The sequence below is a fragment of the Colossoma macropomum genome, unplaced genomic scaffold, assembly GCF_904425465.1.
Source record: "Colossoma macropomum unplaced genomic scaffold, Colossoma_macropomum, whole genome shotgun sequence".
Taxonomy (NCBI): Eukaryota; Metazoa; Chordata; class Actinopteri; order Characiformes; family Serrasalmidae; genus Colossoma; species Colossoma macropomum.
The window spans coordinates 37,330-55,000 of record NW_023495834.1 but is presented as its reverse complement, the minus strand read 5'-3'; the positions used below and the strand labels follow the sequence as shown (position 1 = coordinate 55,000).

At 38.9% G+C, this 17,671-nt stretch overlaps 2 protein-coding genes and 1 pseudogene across 2 annotated transcripts in view; all 3 read right to left on the bottom strand.

Annotated features, from left to right (window-relative positions):
- Positions 1 to 17,671, bottom strand: part of LOC118803101 — a 61,378-nt gene that overhangs the window by 10,096 nt on the left and 33,611 nt on the right. The window lies entirely within an intron of this gene.
- LOC118803100 lies at positions 1,299 to 13,761 on the bottom strand (annotated as a pseudogene).
- On the bottom strand, positions 14,672 to 16,813 carry LOC118803110 (butyrophilin subfamily 3 member A2-like). The gene is made up of 3 exons (XM_036563618.1): positions 16,779 to 16,813; positions 16,269 to 16,592; positions 14,672 to 14,706 (listed from the first exon to the last, which is right to left on the bottom strand). Exons 1-3 carry the CDS (start codon positions 16,795 to 16,797, stop codon positions 14,687 to 14,689), a joined length of 363 nt encoding a protein of 120 aa, XP_036419511.1. The 5' UTR covers positions 16,798 to 16,813; the 3' UTR covers positions 14,672 to 14,686.

The following is a 17,671-nucleotide window of genomic DNA, read 5'->3' as shown; positions in this document are numbered from 1 at the left end:
TTCAGTTTAAAGCAAGTTTTAACCTTCAGATAAAACACACTGAATGTCTTTTACCAGCTATAAATGGCTGTTTATTCTTGAAGGATGGAAAAATGAGCACCAGCGTCTCTCAGTGCTCACATACTGCCAAAGCTTTACCAGCAGAGATGAACATTGTTTACACACTCACACACAAAATGACAAAACATGAAGCTTTTAATGATCTTAAGAACAAAGAAATAAAGAAACAGATAAAGTCATTTAGTCTTCGTCAGCTTTTCCCTTTGAGGCCTTTAAATGCTGAAGTCGTTTGTAAACTGACAGACAGCCTTTTACAGAAAGAACAGTCAGTGTTGTTCCAGTGAGCACTGACGGCTCTAAACTGCTGGAAAACTCTGCCAAGCTAGTTTGTGTTTAATAAGAGACCAAATATTCTCTATAGGGTTTAACCTTTAAACAGCCAGGACCCACTGACCCAGTTTTACTACATGCTTCTATAACATAAGAGTAACTCAGCCTGTTTGCACTGTAGTCCATGTAGTAACTGAATAAGAGACTTAATATGTGATCAACCTGATATTTTAAGGGTTAAATCTGGACTCTGACCCAGCAAAACCATCAGTAGAACCACTGGGATTCTGTGCTTCCCATGTTTCTTAGGGTGAGTGTAAGTGTTGTAATACTGTAACGTTTTTAAAGGTGTTTTTATATTTATGGTCTGAAATAAAGCTGCTAATGCTGTGTTTACATGCTGGAGGTTCGATGGATGAACGGCTGGATATTTCATACGTTTCAATGGAGCAGCAACAGAAAATTCTGCCACCACCAGCAGCAACAATCAGCAGAAAGTCCCATCACGAGTTCAGTTTTCTAGACTCGCCATGAACTGTGGGGTGGAACAAACCAGATGTTGATGTTTTGGGAGCCAGAAACACCAAACATTACATTTCTGAAATTCAGTATTAAACAAAAAAATGAAAACAGTACAAAGTATCTTTCTGCTTTTATCCAGTGTAAATAAACAATCAACACTGCTACAGCTCTCCTCTGATATTCATCCATGTCCACCACTGACACCGTCACCGCGCCAATGTTTGAGCGGCTGCTGCTGCCGTCGGTCACTATGAGACACAGGATGACATTTTTCCAACACCGACATCAAAACCACTTAAAATGAAAGACTCAGAACTGAATTTAATAGTAGCCGTGATTATGTAGACCAAAATGTTGGAATTAAGAAAGAAATTAAAAATAAGACAGAAAAGAAGAAACGATTAAATCAGGAATGTGTTTATAGTGATGACAGAGACAAATATGACTGCAGCAATTCAGCTCATATAAAACCTTTACTGTACAATTGTTTTCTGAATTACATACAAATCTAAAATATAAAAGAGGTGAAGGTGGAGCAGAAGACGACACTAAACAGATCACAGTAGATCTTTCCTCTTCACTCCAGTGGATTCATTATAATCACAATAAACCCAGATACAGTTACACTGCAGTGATACAGTGACATACCGTATAATCACAATGAACCCAGATACAGTTACACTGCAGTGATACAGTGACATACAGTATAATCACAGTAAACCCAGATACAGTTACACTGCAGTGATACAGTGACATACCGTATAATCACAATGAACCCAGATACAGTTACACTGCAGTGATACAGTGACATACAGTATAATCACAAAGAACCCAGATACAGTTACACTGCAGTAATATAGTAACAGACTGTATAATCACAATAAACCCAGATACAGTTACACTGCAGTGATACAGTGACCCACTGTATAATCACAATAAACCCAGATACAGTTACACTGCAGTAATACAGTAACATACTGTATAATCACAATAAACCCAGATACAGTTACACTGCAGTGATACAGTAACACTGTATAATCACAATAAACCCAGTTTCAGTTACACTGCAGTAATATAGTTACAGACTGTATAATCACAATAAACCCAGATACAGTTACACTGCAGTGATACAGTGACATACTGTATAATCACAGTAAACCCAGATACAGTCACACTGCAGTGATACAGTGACATACAGTATAATCACAGTAAACCCAGATACAGTTACACTGCAGTGATACAGTGACATACAGTATAATCACAATAAACCCAGACACAGTTACACTGCAGTGATACAGTGACATACAGTATAATCACAATAAACCCAGATACAGTTACACTGCAGTGATACAGTGACATACTGTATAATCACAGTACAATGAACTACAGTAACACTGCAGGGTAAATTCACTCATCCTGGTTTCTCTCTATCAGTTTATTCAGTGCATCTGCTGTGACTGGAAGTCGGTCAGTAGCTCTCACTGATCTGACCGAGTGTTTATCACTGGGTCACTGAGTGTTCCCCAAAGCAGCCGCTGTGTTAACCTGCTAAACAGTCCTCTAGTGTCCTCCTGACGATCATCTCCTCCTGCTGTGACTCCCTCTGACTCCCTCTCTGGGTCTCCGTCTCAGTATTTCTATCTCTCTCTCCTTTTCATCCATCCTACAATCAAACTCTTTCTGTTTCTTTGTCATGACTTCCCAGATTCTCTGCTGGAGTTCAGGCAGGATGATCTTCATGAGGTTCCTCTCTGCCTCCATCTTGGCTTCTCCTTCATACGTCTCCCTGATCTCCTCCATCTCCTGTCTGTGTCTCTCCTCCATCTCTCTCCTCTCCTTTTCAGTCTCTTCTTTCAGTCTCTGTAGCTCCAACTGAGCCTCATTCCTCTGCTGAGTCTCTCTCTCCACCTCTCTCTCCAGCTCTACTTTCTCTTCTCGTCTCTTTCCTCTTTTAACATTCCCTCTAGTTTAGTTATTCGCTCTTCATGCTGATTTATTCTGGTATGAAAGTCAGCAGTTGATTCTGTAAACTTTATAAAAGTCTCCTGTACACATCTCTCCAGCTTCTCTCTAGTTTCTCTTTCTTGTCTCTCTCTCATCTCCTCTCTTTCTCTCACAATTCTTCTCTCTATCTCTCTGATCTGAGATTGTGTCTCCAGGTAGATCTCACTGCTGTAGAGTTTCTCTCTGTTTCCTTCCACCATCTTCTCTATCTTCTCCAGCAGCTCTGAGGTTTGAGAACCATCTCCGCTCTCCTTAATGCTGAGACAGTGAAACCTGTTCCCACATTTCTCTACGAGTCTCTGGACCTCCTGGTTTCCTGACTGGATAAACTCTTCAATGTTCTTCTCTTGGGCTTCATCAGTAACAGTGAAAAGGATCATGGTGTTCCTCCAACATCTCTCTCCAAAGATCTCCTCCATTTTCTCCAGCATGCCTCTCTCCTCTCCTGTAGACTGCTTCACTGGTACGACTAGGAGGAAGGCGTGGGGTCCTGGGGCGGACAGACGGACACAGAGTCCCACGTCCCGTCTCAGCTCCTCCAGAGAGAGTCCAGGACAGAACCAGTCAGGAGTGTCCACCACAGTCACCTGCCTCCCAGCCACCTCCCCCTGTCTGCTCTCACTCTGCTGCCTCACTGTAGACGCTCCAGCCTGGCTCCTCTCCTCTCTGCCCAGGATGGTGTTTCCTGCTGCTCTCTTCCCACATCCAGTCCTCCCCAGCAGCACCAGCCTGAGCTCTGCTACAGGAACTGACTCTGGAGAGGCTGAACTAGAGGACTCTCCACTCACTGTGAATCAACAACAATGAGGCATCAAATCTCTTGTTCAGTGATGTAATTATTATACTAAAATATAAAAAAAAGAAATATTTAAGACAGTTTAGGAAATCAATTGAATCATTTACTAAGTGGAGGAAAGTCCTGCAGACTGTCTCTTCTCCTGAGTGGTGCTGCAGACTCTGGAGTCTCTTCACTCACTATGAAACAGAACAACCAGCACAGAGGAGATTATGTTACTGACTCTGGATTCACCTTATAAACAGAAGAAACATTAGTGCCTCCATCTTGTTCATTTAGAGGCAGCGACTGTTGATCACTGAGGAGGCATTTAACCATATTTAAAAAGTGTTCTATGCTATAGTTATTAAATTATTAAAGAAGGAACCACAGTAAGTCACAGCTGAAGAGGAGTGTTATTATAGGGAGTAGCGTCTCTTTCTCCTCCACCTGGATCTCCTCTGGATCAGCAGCTCAGCTGCTCCTCTTTTCAGTAAAGAGCTCCTGCAGTGAGGCTGCATTATAATACTTTTACTGAGTTTAGTTTCATACTTTGCAGTTCTATAAATCTACTCAAAAAACAGGCTTATGGTGTTTTTGTTGTTGTTTATTTGTTTATTTACTCTTGGTTTGTGAGCATTCAATAAAAATGCTACCAGTGGCTGATGAAGAGGTCGTATCAATAAAATGATGAACTTTGGCTTCATTAAAGCAATAAAAACATGTTTCTATATCAGCGTCACATCAGACTGGATTGAATCATTTGTATTGTGGTGTTTTAGATTTCTTGTATCACATTCTGAACTTGTAGACTAGTTACTGTTAGTGCTGGTGAATCAGCTGAGCTCACAGAACTGCACAGTATAAACAGTGACAACACAGCATCTCCAACTGTTCTACACATGTTCTCTGTTCTCATAGGTTCTCAAAGGTTGTTCTTTCAAGGAACGTTCTTCCTAAGAACACAAGTCTGTTCTTCTGGTTCAGGTAGAGAAACACTGTTTTCTGATGGCGCTCATCATAAACCAGAAGATAAAAGACAAAAATCTGAAGAGCTGCTGCTTTTAAATGGGCGGAGCTGAATAAGATAAATAGTTTTAGTAGTTTATGTCAGGAAATGTATAAAAACAGTTTGTTTTGCTGTTTAATTAAAAACATTACTGCATAAGTTACAAGTATTATATTTCTTTCAATTCATATTAAATCATATTTTTATTAGAATATACATCTGTATTTTAATGTATTAAACATCTACAGTGTGTGATCAAAATTTATAACAATGTACACATTTATATTTCAAATAATCTCATTTTAAGCATCTTCATTCAACAATATTAGTTACTTACAGTCTGGAGGAATTTGGTCTTTGCTGTTCCTCCTCCTGGCTGGAGCTGCTGAGTCTGGATCTGTTCTCTCCTGCAGCTGCTTGTTTCTCTCCTCTAGAAGTCTGTCTTTCTCCTCAACCTGCTGCTCTCTTTCCATTAGCTGTGTGTCTCTCTCTCTTAGAAGTCTCTCCTTCTCCTCCACCTCTTTCACTGTGACCTCCAGTAGAGTCTCTTTCTCTCTCAGCAGTTTGATCTGATTCTCCAGCTGTGAGTCTTTATCTTTAAGCTGTTTATTAACACTTTCTAATCTTTCATTAGTTTCCTTTAATAATGAATCTCTCTTATCAATTGTCTCTAAATGTTCTTTTAGAATCCTGTCTTTATCTTTCAGTTCTTCTTTTAATTCTTCATCTTTCTCCACAAGTCTTTTCTCCATTTCCTCCATTTGTTTTCTACGACTCTCTAAGGTCTTTGTTGTTTGTCTCAGTTCATCTTGTGTCTCTGTGAGAAGTTTGTCTTTCTCTTCTAAAATCTTCTCCTTCATCTGAAGTGTTGTTGTGTTTTCTGTCAGTCTGTCTTTCTCCTCCACTTGTTCTTCTCTCTCCATTAGCTGTCTGTCTCTCTCAGAGAGAATGTGTTTTGTTTCTTTAAGCTGTTTGGTCTTTTCAGTTAAATCTGTAAGAAAATAGAAATTCAGTCTTTCTCAGTTCACAGTATGCAAAGTTAACAGATACACAGTACTGAGATTTAACAGCAGTGTGAGTTTAATAGCTGTTAGGGAAACACTTAAGTGGAATAGATTTTATCTCTGGAAAAAAAATCAACTGGAAAATAAAGAGTCAAATACATTTGTAGCGAACACTGGCTGAAACTTTACCCCCAGGCTGAGTGTTTCTAACGTATCACCAACCCAAAGTTAAGGGCCTTTTGGCTCCAGCGAGTCTGGGGTTGAAAGTGTAAATCTGTCACTTAACACTCCCAACCCCCAAACTCAGTCAAATTTACGACTGAACCAAGAACCAGCACCACTCTCCCTCGACCCAGGGGGCAACACCTCCCTGGAATATTGGCCACATGGCCCTCCAAGTCCTGTGGACAACTTTATCTTTAAGTGACAGAAAGTACGTTTCTAAGGTATATGTCCACTCCAAACTGCAACCATTCGTTAGAACTCTTTTTAACTAAACTAGACATAACAAGAACGGAACTCGTACAACTTTGGACGGCAAATTTCTACTTTCTAAATTCCCTAGGGATCGCAAGCATGGACCCACAGCACCCCCAAGAGGTGAAACCACGAATTACCACATCACCACCGTAAGGACTTGTGCGTATAAGGAACCCAAGAAACTTTGTGCTTTGTCTGCTTGATTATCAACATTTATATAATCTGTAAGTAATACTACTTGTTGTATTAATCTTGTTGTTGTGTATTACCTAAATATTACCTGTATCTTTTTCTACGTAGAAATACGTAGAGTATAACTTTGATAACAGACGGACCCAACCATTTAATTGCTATGAGTTTAGACCATTGACCAAGATGTATCCTGAATGTGGTTTTCTTTCCTTTTCTTCCTTTGTTCCTTTCCTTTTAATGTTGATTTTTTTTTTTTATGCATTGGGTCATGTTCAGATATGATAGGCAAATATTACCCGTGTTCTTTGACATGTGTTGTGTATCAGGTAACAAGGGTTAAACTCTCTCTTAGAAACATGCCTGAATATCCTAGTTGTTCATTCCTTGATTTTGAAAGTTAAACCAATTTGATGATATAGGAATGTTTCTTTTTCTTTGTTTAAACTAGCTGAAACAAAGGAGGCAGTGATTCTGGGGAAGGAATTCCTAAAATTATACACAACAAATCAGAGTTGGAAACAATGAGTAGCTAGTAACCTTAGGTGAGGAGAACCTATCAGCACTCTGGCTCCACCTCCAAAGGGTAGGGCCTCCAGCCGAGCAAAACCAGAGTGCACCGCAAACAAAGGGTTCAGGTCAGATTCTTGCGCAGGCAACAAGAGGATAGCTAAGTTTCTAACTTTGTGCCGGCCTTGGTCAGAAAGACAGGTCAGAAATATTAGAACGCTAAATATTCAGATCTGAAACCTTTGTTTGTTTCGTAACTTGCCTGTTCGTCTACACACCTTAAGTTTAAACCACACTCAGAGAAGGAAGGTGGATATTTCTTGTCTGGTCAGGGAGAATATATCCATAACTTTGGAGTCTGCTAAAGAGAGGTAGTTAGTTAAATTAGTATCACCAGCTTCAGAACCCTGATTGCAAAACCCGTTACACATTCATAAAACATTAATTGTAGAGATTAATAACAATTACACTACCACTCAAAACCTTCTACACACCTACTTATAATTTTCCTTATTTTTACTATTTTCCACATTTTAGACTCAAAGTGAAGGAACAGATGTAGAATCATCAAGAGACTAAAACGTGTTAAACACATCAAAAATATCTATATTCATAAAATTATATTCCAGTCTGAAATAAATCAAGTGTTGAAATGAGGAAATTAATGTTAGAGATTAATTAATGACAATTACACTACGAGTCAAAAGTTTGGACAAACTTACTTACAGAATGTTTTATTTCAATTATACTATTTTCCACATTTTACAATCTTAATGAAAACATCAAAACTGTAAAATAGCATATACAGAATTATGCAGAGACCATAAAAGTATAAACAAATCAAAAATATCTCCTGATTTATTTATTTATTTGTTATTTAAATTGCCGTTGTTTCACTTTCTTGCCTTGTTGTGCTTTAAACACTCCTGATATTCTCTCAAGCCAGTGTGAGTTTAAGAGGAGTCTGGCCAGTTCATTTCACTCCCATCATTAAAAATAACAGCAGTGTTGAAGTTTCTCATTCTATGTTGTGAAAACAAGTGCAGTTCATAAACCTGACTAAGCGTTAATAAAGGCTTTATAAGAACCCTTTCACTGTGGACCGGCTCCAGAGCGCCCCCAGCATCTGACAGACCCGCATGACATTAAGTGTCAGTTCTCCTCACTAAAGAATCTCTGCTCCTGGATGCTTTTCCAGCAGAACTGAAGCAGGTACACATGTGTCTGTTAGGGGTCGACCGATAATCAGCACAACTGGAGATCAGAGCCGATGGTCAGCATTTTCAGATTATCAGAATCAGCATATGAACCTGCTCTGGCCAATAAAAGGGCCTTTTGTTATTTACACACATATCTGACACCACCACAGTCAACAAAGCACACTCCTGTAGTCCGGCCCAATGACCCACCCACAGCGTTACGATGAACCAGCACTTCTGTATCTGTCTCTGTGTTCGTGTTGAGTAAATCCAAATAAACACGCTTTTCAGTTTTGCGTGAGATGCAGGAGGGAATGAAGCAGCGTCTGCTTCGCTCCCACAGCGAGAGGAAACAGGAAAATATGTCACAGTTGAACTGCGTAGTTGGAAAAAGCTGAATTCACTCGGTCATAGAATTTGCTCAGTGTGGTCAGACAAACCTGACTCATTACATTACATTACATCACATATACAACTCTCATTAATGAACACAGTTAATAAAGACTGAGCTTAAAGCTGAAACTCACCAGTCGTCTGTGATGAAATGAGCGTTTTCAGTGTTTCAGTTTCAGTCTGTAGGTCTGAGTTCTGTTGTGCTGAAATGATAAAGACAGAATATTAATTTATCAGTCAGATATTTTACAGTCAGTCTGTGTCTTAAATTCTTACCTGTGTGTTTAAGTTGTTGATCTTTCTCTTCTAACTCTTTCTGCTGACGGCTGAGTTCAGTTCTCTGTTGGTCCAGTAGGACCATCATCTCCTGTACTTTGCTGCTCTTGTCCTGCAGTTCTTTTCTCAGAGTCTCCAGCTGCTTTTTACTGCTTTCCACCTCTTTCACTGTGACCTCCAGTAGAGTCTCTTTCTCTCTCAGCAGTTTGATCTGATTCTCCAGCTGTGAGTCTTTATCTTTAAGCTGTTTATTAACACTTTCTAATCTTTCATTAGTTTCCTTTAATAATGAATCTCTCTTATCAATTGTCTCTAAATGTTCTTTTAGAATCCTGTCTTTATCTTTCAGTTCTTCTTTTAATTCTTCATCTTTCTCCACAAGTCTTTTCTCCATTTCCTCCATTTGTTTTCTACGACTCTCTAAGGTCTTTGTTGTGTGTCTCAGTTCATCTTGTGTCTCTGTGAGAAGTTTGTCTTTCTCTTCTAAAATCTTCTCCTTCATCTGAAGTGTTGTTGTGTTTTCTGTCAGTCTGTCTTTCTCCTCCACTTGTCTTTCTCTCTCCATTAGCTGTCTGTCTCTCTCAGAGAGAATGTGTTTTGTTTCTTTGAGCTGTTTGGTCTTTTCAGTTAAATCTGTAAGAAAATAGAAATTCAGTCTTTCTCAGTTCACAGTGTGCAAAGTTAACAGATACACAGTACTGAGATTTAACAGCAGTGTGAGTTTAATAGCTGGTAATGAAACATTAAAATGGAGTAGACGTCATCTTTCTCTTATAAAAGCCTGAAAAAAAAACAACTGGAATATGAAGAGTCAAATATATATATGTATGTATATATATAGTGAGAGAGAGAGAGAGAGAGAGAGAATAACAACAAATACACTACCAGTCAAATCTTTGGACACGCCTACTAGTTTTCCTTAATTTCACTATTTTCTATATTATATACTCAAAGTGAACAGCCTGGAGATGATCAAGAGCTGAAATTAATGGTAGAGATTAATTAAGGACGATCACACTACCAGGCAAACTTTACTCACAGAATGTTTTCCTTTATTTATACTACTGTCCACATTTTACACTCATAGTGAAATCATCAAAACTATAAAATAACGTTTCAGATTATAAAGCGACGAAAAAGTGTAAACAAATCAGAAATATTCTCTTAATTTAGATGTTTTTTATTTCTTACTTCGCCTTGTCGCTTTACACACTCTCAACATTCTCTCAATCAGTCACTTTAAACACCCTGCACAGTTTTTTAATATCTGTGAAATATTAATATTTCCATGAACAATTTTATCTGTTACAACTTTAAAGGAGTGTTTTGTATTTTCTTTTTTCTCCGTTGCCTTTACCATTCTGCCGTGTGGGCGTCGACCCAGCAGGTTGACCGATATCCTCTGCATCAAATGTAACCGCCCAGTTAGTCAGTATGGTGCCGACTGGAAATCAGATCATCAACACAGTCTTAACTGTGTAAACCTGAAGAGGGAGATTCTGAAGGGGAGCCTGATCATCACAGTCTTGTAGGAGCTCCTCAGTGGTGCTGTTAGCGCCAGATTTTAGTTTGTTAGGCAGCTAATTGAAGGTTTTATATCCAGCTGTAGTGCTGACACAGAGCTGAGCTCAGATTCTTACTCCCCACCTTCTAGTTAAATTCTCCCACACTGCACCGTTTAAAGTGGAACAGGGAAATGTGAGCAATAAGCTGCTGAAAGGAAGTCAATGTTTAATGTGACGACAGGTAGAGACATGTGGAGGGTGTGGAGTGTGGAAGGTCAGTCGATTGCACAGCTCATGAATATGCAATGTAAGGTAGCTGATGATTCCCAGTTGTTAATTAGTGTTGTCTGTGACATCTAAGATCACGCCAAATAAAGTGTAATCCCTAAACACTGGTTAGGGGGCAGTACACCAAAAAATAAAAAGTGGGAGGTCATTTTTATGAACTCTGCAGTGTCCAGTAAATGTTGGACTGAAGCAGAAGAATGAAGATAATCACAGACGTCCTGCTAATACGACATTTTGAGTAAGGAGGAAATGTACTGTGCTGGACCTTTATGATGTGCTGGGTCAAAAACATGACTGCAGAACACTAGAGGGCACCCACGAGTGAGTCCTCAATAAATGAGGAGTGAATGGAGCCAAATGGCTGAAATGAAAATTTGAGAACTTCCTTTAATTTTGAAAAGTAGTATTTTTAAATTAAGTATTCCTGTAAAAATATTTCAGACAGGTTTCAGGCTCTAGGACACTCGCATTACTGCTACTGAGTGCTGATTGGCTGGCATTACTGCTACTGAGTGCTGATTGGTTGGCATTACTGCTACCGAGTGCTGAGTGGCTGGCATTACTGCTACTGAGTGCTGATTGGTTGGCATTACTGCTACCGAGTGCTGAGTGGCTGGCATTACTGCTACTGAGTGCTGATTGGCTGGCATTACTGCTACTGAGTGCTGAGTGGCTGGCATTACTGCTACTGAGTGCTGATTGGTTGGCATTACTGCTACTGAGCGCTGAGTGGCTGGCATTACTGCTACTGAGTGCTGATTGGTTGGCATTACTGCTACTGAGTGCTGACTGGCTGGCATTACTGCTACTGAGTGCTAATTGGCTGGCATTACTGCTACTGAGTGCTGAGTGGTTGGTGAGCTGATCAGCTCATTGGCTGAGTAAAGCAGTTCATGCTCTCTGATATCATGAATGAATGTAAGACCCTGTTAAAGTCCTCTATCTGGATCTCAGTACAGCTCAGATCAATAACAGCAGTGGTGAAGTTTTTCATCCTATTATATGTTTAGAAAACAAGAGCATTTATATATAAAATGATGAACCATTTGTAAAAACTCTATAAGAACCCATTCATTCTGGACTGGCTCAGGAACGCAAGACAGACCCACAAGACAGTGAGTGGCAGCTCTCCTCACTACAGATTCTCTGCTCCTGGATGATTTTCCAGCAGGACTGAAGACTCACACACACGCCTATATGCCAAACTTCTGACTGGTAGAGTATGTTAATAATTATTCAGTTACAGTCATTTAATTAATCTACCTTAATAAAGACTAAGATTGATGAGGTACAATCTAAAAACTCACCAGTCGTCTGTGATGAAATGAGCGTTTTCAGTGTTTCAGTTTCAGTCTGTAGGTCTGAGTTCTGTTGTGCTGAAATGATAAAGACAGAATATTAATTTATCAGTCAGATATTTTACAGTCAGTCTGTGTCTTAAATTCTTACCTGTGTGTTTAAGTTGTTGATCTTTCTCTTCTAACTCTTTCTGCTGACGGCTGAGTTCAGTTCTCTGTTGGTCCAGTAGGACCATCATCTCCTGTACTTTGCTGCTCTTGTCCTGCAGTTCTTTTCTCAGAGTCTCCAGCTGTGAGTCTTTATCTTTAAGCTGTGTCTGAGTCTCTTTGGTCAGTTGGTCCAGTTTTTCTTTTGTCTCTGTGAGGAGTGTTTCTTTCTCTTCCAGCATCTTGTCCTTCATCTGAAGTGTCTCTGTGTTTTTGGTCAGAAGTTTTTCTTTCTCTTGAATTTGTTTGTCTTTTTCCATCAGCTGTGCGTTTCTCTCCATTAAAATACTCTCTTTATCTTCATAACGTTTGGCCTCTTCTTTTAACTCTGTGAGAAACACATTCATTTAACACTGAAGACCCACCTGAGCAGCACATTGACTCATATATATTTGATGATATGTCCTCATTTCAGATTGTCACCATAATCAATCGTGTAATCAGTCTGTTCATTGTAGATAACTTGGTGAAACAGAGCTATAATTGAGTTGAGGCTCATTTATAAATGCCTTCTTAAAACTCATTCATTCTTGTGAAGCTGCTGTTGTATTTTCAACATTCTCACCTCTCTTTTTACATGTGTGTCCTATTTTTTTCTAAGTGCTAATATTTCTTGTCTAGTCTCATTCTTTAACTATTATTGAGTAACTTAGCCTTTCATACAAGCTTTATAACTGTACTGGAAGTAACGTTAGTTTATAATGCATGTATTAACTCTAGTAGCACAAACTGTTGCTGTTACACAAAACCAGCTCACTAAAGAAAATGATCAGATCAAAGTAAAGATCCAGAGCAGCTGCTACGCTGAATAAGTTCAGTATCAGTGTAAAAAAGCTGGTGAGCAGTGAAGAAGTAGAGAAAAGGACAGAAAGAGGCTTTAAGTTAATGATCTTCTACAACAGGATCTCCAACAGAAACCCTGTTACTGCAGAAACTCACACCAGCCTGCACAGCTGCACTGATTTCTACTGAGGCTTTAATGATCTGAGCAAAGCTGACAGCAGTAGAATGTGTTTTAGTTAAAGCTGCTTATTCTACTCTCTGTTCCACTGTTCATCACATCACTGCATTAGTTTAATATCCAACAGCAATGAGTCCCATCATCATCTAACCCACTCTACTGTAGTGTCTCTACAGTCTCTGTAATCTCTCATTAAACAGGTTTACAGTCTGTGCAGTTTTAACCCCTTAAACCCGTCAGTCCTTCCCTGAGTTCATACATTAGTGTGCATTGCTTTCCATGTAGCTTTGAATAATAAGTATTATGAAGTTAAAACTCTGGGAATTTAAAGAGTTAAACTCAGTTATTAGTCTTTGATGCTCTTTTGCCTGCAGACAAAAACCCTGTGAGCCAATCAGAGGCTTTAAATCAGACCAACACACACAACGACCCAAAAAGACTGAAAGAAGATCCACAAAGTCCAAAACCATCACGGCCTTTACAGTCTGTCTTCACCAGAACAGCACGATGACGATAATCTCTACAATGGTAGCAGAGAGATCTGAATGATTTATACCAAAATCAGGGAATTACACAAAATATGAGACGTGAGAATCGAATAACACTGGATTCTATAATTATTATAATGATCTTTTCATTATAATAAAATGGAAATGGTGTTGAGAAACCTGCCTACATTAAAACATTAGACTTTTACTGGTTTAAAAGGTTTTATTTTGTATCTCCTTTAAAACTCACCGGTCAGCAGAACAGATTCCTTCATTTCTTTCTCTCCTCTTCTGTCCATTCTCTGTCCATCTGTAGGAGAGAATAAACAGAGCGGAGATGTGATGATGGTGGGTGTGTCAGTATGAATCACTGAGAGCTGATATTACTAACAGTAGAGACTCTGCTGATTGTAGCTGATTGAAATATTTAAACTCAGGTGAAGAAGAGATTAAAGCAAAGAGTCAGAGCAGGATTTCAGAACAGGAGTGAACCTGAACATCTGACCCCAAATCAAGGTTCTGGTAAAAGGAGGTAATAAAGCCGCCAAGACAGAGACCAGAAACATCACACTGATATTAAGGAAAAGGGGATTTTCTCATGCATCCAAATCTGTTTCCATAAGAAAATGATGTTTATTAATTAGTGTTCTCACCTGATAGACTCTGATATACAGTCCTTCCTGCAGAAGAGAAACTAATTAGTGAACAATATTGACTCTTAACATGCTGAATATGCTGAATATAAACTAGCCCAGATTTCTGTTTGGGTGGGTCTGAACTACAGAGCTAACACTGAGTAACCGTGTCTAAACATGTCTGGAGTTATAATTTGTTGTGTGCTGTATATTATTTTAATAATTCATAACTGGACACGACTTTGTAGAAGCAAAAACCCTGAAATGGTTTAACTGTGGAGCTGAACTGGTCATTCATGTAGGATCACATAAGAACAGTGACGTCACTCCCAACAGAGCCAGACGGCTTTTATTTGCTGTGTCTTTTTCTCATCAGTGAACTTCACTGTCTCTACATTTCTGCAGTGCAGTGGGATTATGCACAGGAGCATTGTGGGAAGGAAGGAGGGAGATGAAGTCAAAAGCTTTCATTCTGAGATCAGACACTTTGTTCATCATGTGAAATTTACCTGAATCTCCATATTATGTAGCTGCTTGATGTCTGTATTGAATGTAGTTGATGTGATAAGAGTATAAAATCAGTCACGACCAGCAGAGAAAGAAGGAAACACTGTTATTTACTCACCAACTGAGCTGTGGAATAAAAACAGAAGGAGACACAAAGTTAGTCAAATCTCCATCAGAAACACTTTACAGTTCTAATATTTGAGTCTTTTTAACTCTTTATCTCCTGATCAGAATCTTTTCTTTTCTCATCTGTACTGTAGTTCTTCATCCTTCACTACTGAACTGTCACTCAGTGCTTTCAGTGCAGCTCCATGAAGACGTTCAGCTGAACAGTTAAAGTCTCTGATCGACTAACAGACCCATCAGTTCCTCACACAGAGCTGCTTTATTAGAGTTTTACCTGCAGCTCTGAGAAAGACAGAGGGAGCAACTTTGAATGGAAAATAAATAAATAAATATGGTAGTAATAATACTACTAACAAGAACAAGAACAACAATAATAATAATAATAATAATAATAATAATAATAATAATAATGATAATAATGTTGTTGTTACAATAATAAATCTATTTGTTTTTATTAAATCACAATTACTGAGATTAATTTTGGCCTCATTACTTAATCAGGATATAAACTGTACCACTTTAACACTTCTTCTTCTTCTACTTCTGCTTATTAATATTATTATTCATAAATGTAGGAATAATATGGAATAATGGATACTAGTTAATTCAATCTATTATATTTTTATTTATAAAACATATATATATATATATATATATATATATATATATACATATATATTCAGTCGGAGGATAAAGGATTCGTCCCTTTAGAGAAAATAAAGATTCTAAAAGATCTAGAAATGGATTTTTAGTTGTGAATTCATTTTGATCCTCGTTACTCTTAAAGCTACTTCAGACAAACAAAACAATTCTTATAATTCAAACCTCAAAAACAGCCTGTTTGACTTTTACAGTGTCTGTAGTTGATATTTCAGCTCAGCTCAGTGATTCTGTAAGAAGAGCTCCATATTTAAGATGATTTAGAACTGAACTAAACTGATTTAGAGCTTAAACTAAAACTCTGCTTGAGTTCATTAGATAAATGAAGCTTTTCTCTTGAATGTTTGTTGATGGAGATCCATGATGTGTCCTGTCAGGCTGAAGGTGAGCTGGCCTGAAATAACTCAGCTGTAAAACTGTAGTGTTGCTGTGATTTTACAGATGTAGAGAATCTTCACCATCATCACCAGATCTACAGGCTGGAGATCACATTCACTCACATTCTTCACCTTCAGCTCTTTACAAGATCAACATCAGATTTAATCTTCTATCTGGATCTTAGAATATTGTTTTGATAAATGTTTGCAGTAATTTATATCATATTTATTTGAAATTTGGTCTGGACTCGCTTTTTTGTGTTTTACTCTGAAAGTCATGAATTTCAGTTTGAAGTATTTTGGTTTCATCAAATGGTCAGACGGGGGTGCTGGACTTAACACAGCTCCTGGCGGGAGTGGACATCGCTCAAGAGAAATGAGCTGAAGTTGAGGGTCTGAATCGGAGAACTGAGACTCCATTCTGAACATCGGTGTTTCTCATTTCTGTCTCTCCATCTTTCACTCTGAGACGAGACGCTGATGATGATGATGAGTTTATGTACAGTAAACTTCTGGAATACTCACCCCCCACTGCTACTGTACACTCCTCTGTTGTGTCTCCATTGGTGACCTGACACAGATAATCTCCTCTATCTGACCCTCCACAGTCTCTGATCTGTAAGGAGACGTTTCCTCTCTGCAGCTCCTGAGTGAACAGACTCACTCTGCCCTTGTAGCCCCTCCCCTCTGTCACCTGCCTGTTCTTATAGAGACAAACACAGTCCGCCCCCTTAAACCACCTGATCTCCATGGCAACAGCACTGATTTTAGGAGACAAGTGACAGGAGAGAGTGACCGCAGAGCCAAACTCATATTCATCACCACAGGGACCAAAGAGTTTAAACTCATCTGTGTAGAAACACAAACACACACACACCACACACACACACACACACACACACACACACAGACACACACACAGACACACACACACACATTAATAGTTGTGTCTCCACAATAAAAATAAACTCTCTGATTGAATTTTGTTTATGATGTTCAGTAAAACCTTTTGTAGGTTCTGGAAGTTTAACTTACTGTTTCTTTCAGCCGCCATTTTATCTCTTTATCTCCTCCTACAGAGAGAGAGAGAGAGAGAGAGAGAGAGAGAGAGAGAGAGAGAGAGAGAGAGACTTTTTGACTTTTAACAACACTTTATTGTAACCACATCTCGCTAAGGTGTGTAAAAGTCACATCAGGCCATTTCCGCCCTCAAACCAGCACATAAAAACAAACAGTTTGCTTAATAAATAAATAAATAAATAAATAAATAACGGAATAAAAGCAAACTTCAGTTTTCAGTCATTAAAATCAGGTGCAAAGCAAAGTTCGTTGTCTAAAACCGAGCACAGCACCTCCTCACAGCACCACACCACTTTAAAAGTCTCCAGATCAGACATACACTTATAATATTTAAAATCAATTAGAACCCTTGATTTGACCAGTCTAGAGAAGGTTCTCACTACGTCGGAGTCAGCTGCCTGTGCCACACGGTTTTTCCGACTCATGTACACTGCCAGTTTGGCCTGACCAAGAATAAAATGAATCAACTGGCACTTGAACATCTCTCTCTGGACATATTTAAAACCAAGGATAAAAGTATGAGCTGTAAAAATCACATTAAAAGACATAAACAGAGTCTTTAAAATGTCAGAAAGGGGACGGAGCCTAAAACAGTGCATAAAAGCGTGAAACACCGTTTCCCTCTTAAAACAAAAAGGACATTCAGGAGTGACCTCTGGATTTAAAACAGAAATAAAAGAGCTAACAGAAACAATGCCATGTAAAATCCTCCACCGTAGATCTGCCACTTTTTTGGTTAATGGTGGTTTATACAGTGCTCTCCATTGTGGCTTCACCTCGTCAGCGAGACCCAGAGCATCTCGCCACGGCGTATCAGCTCTGCTCTCCAGTCTCTTTCTGTTAAAAAC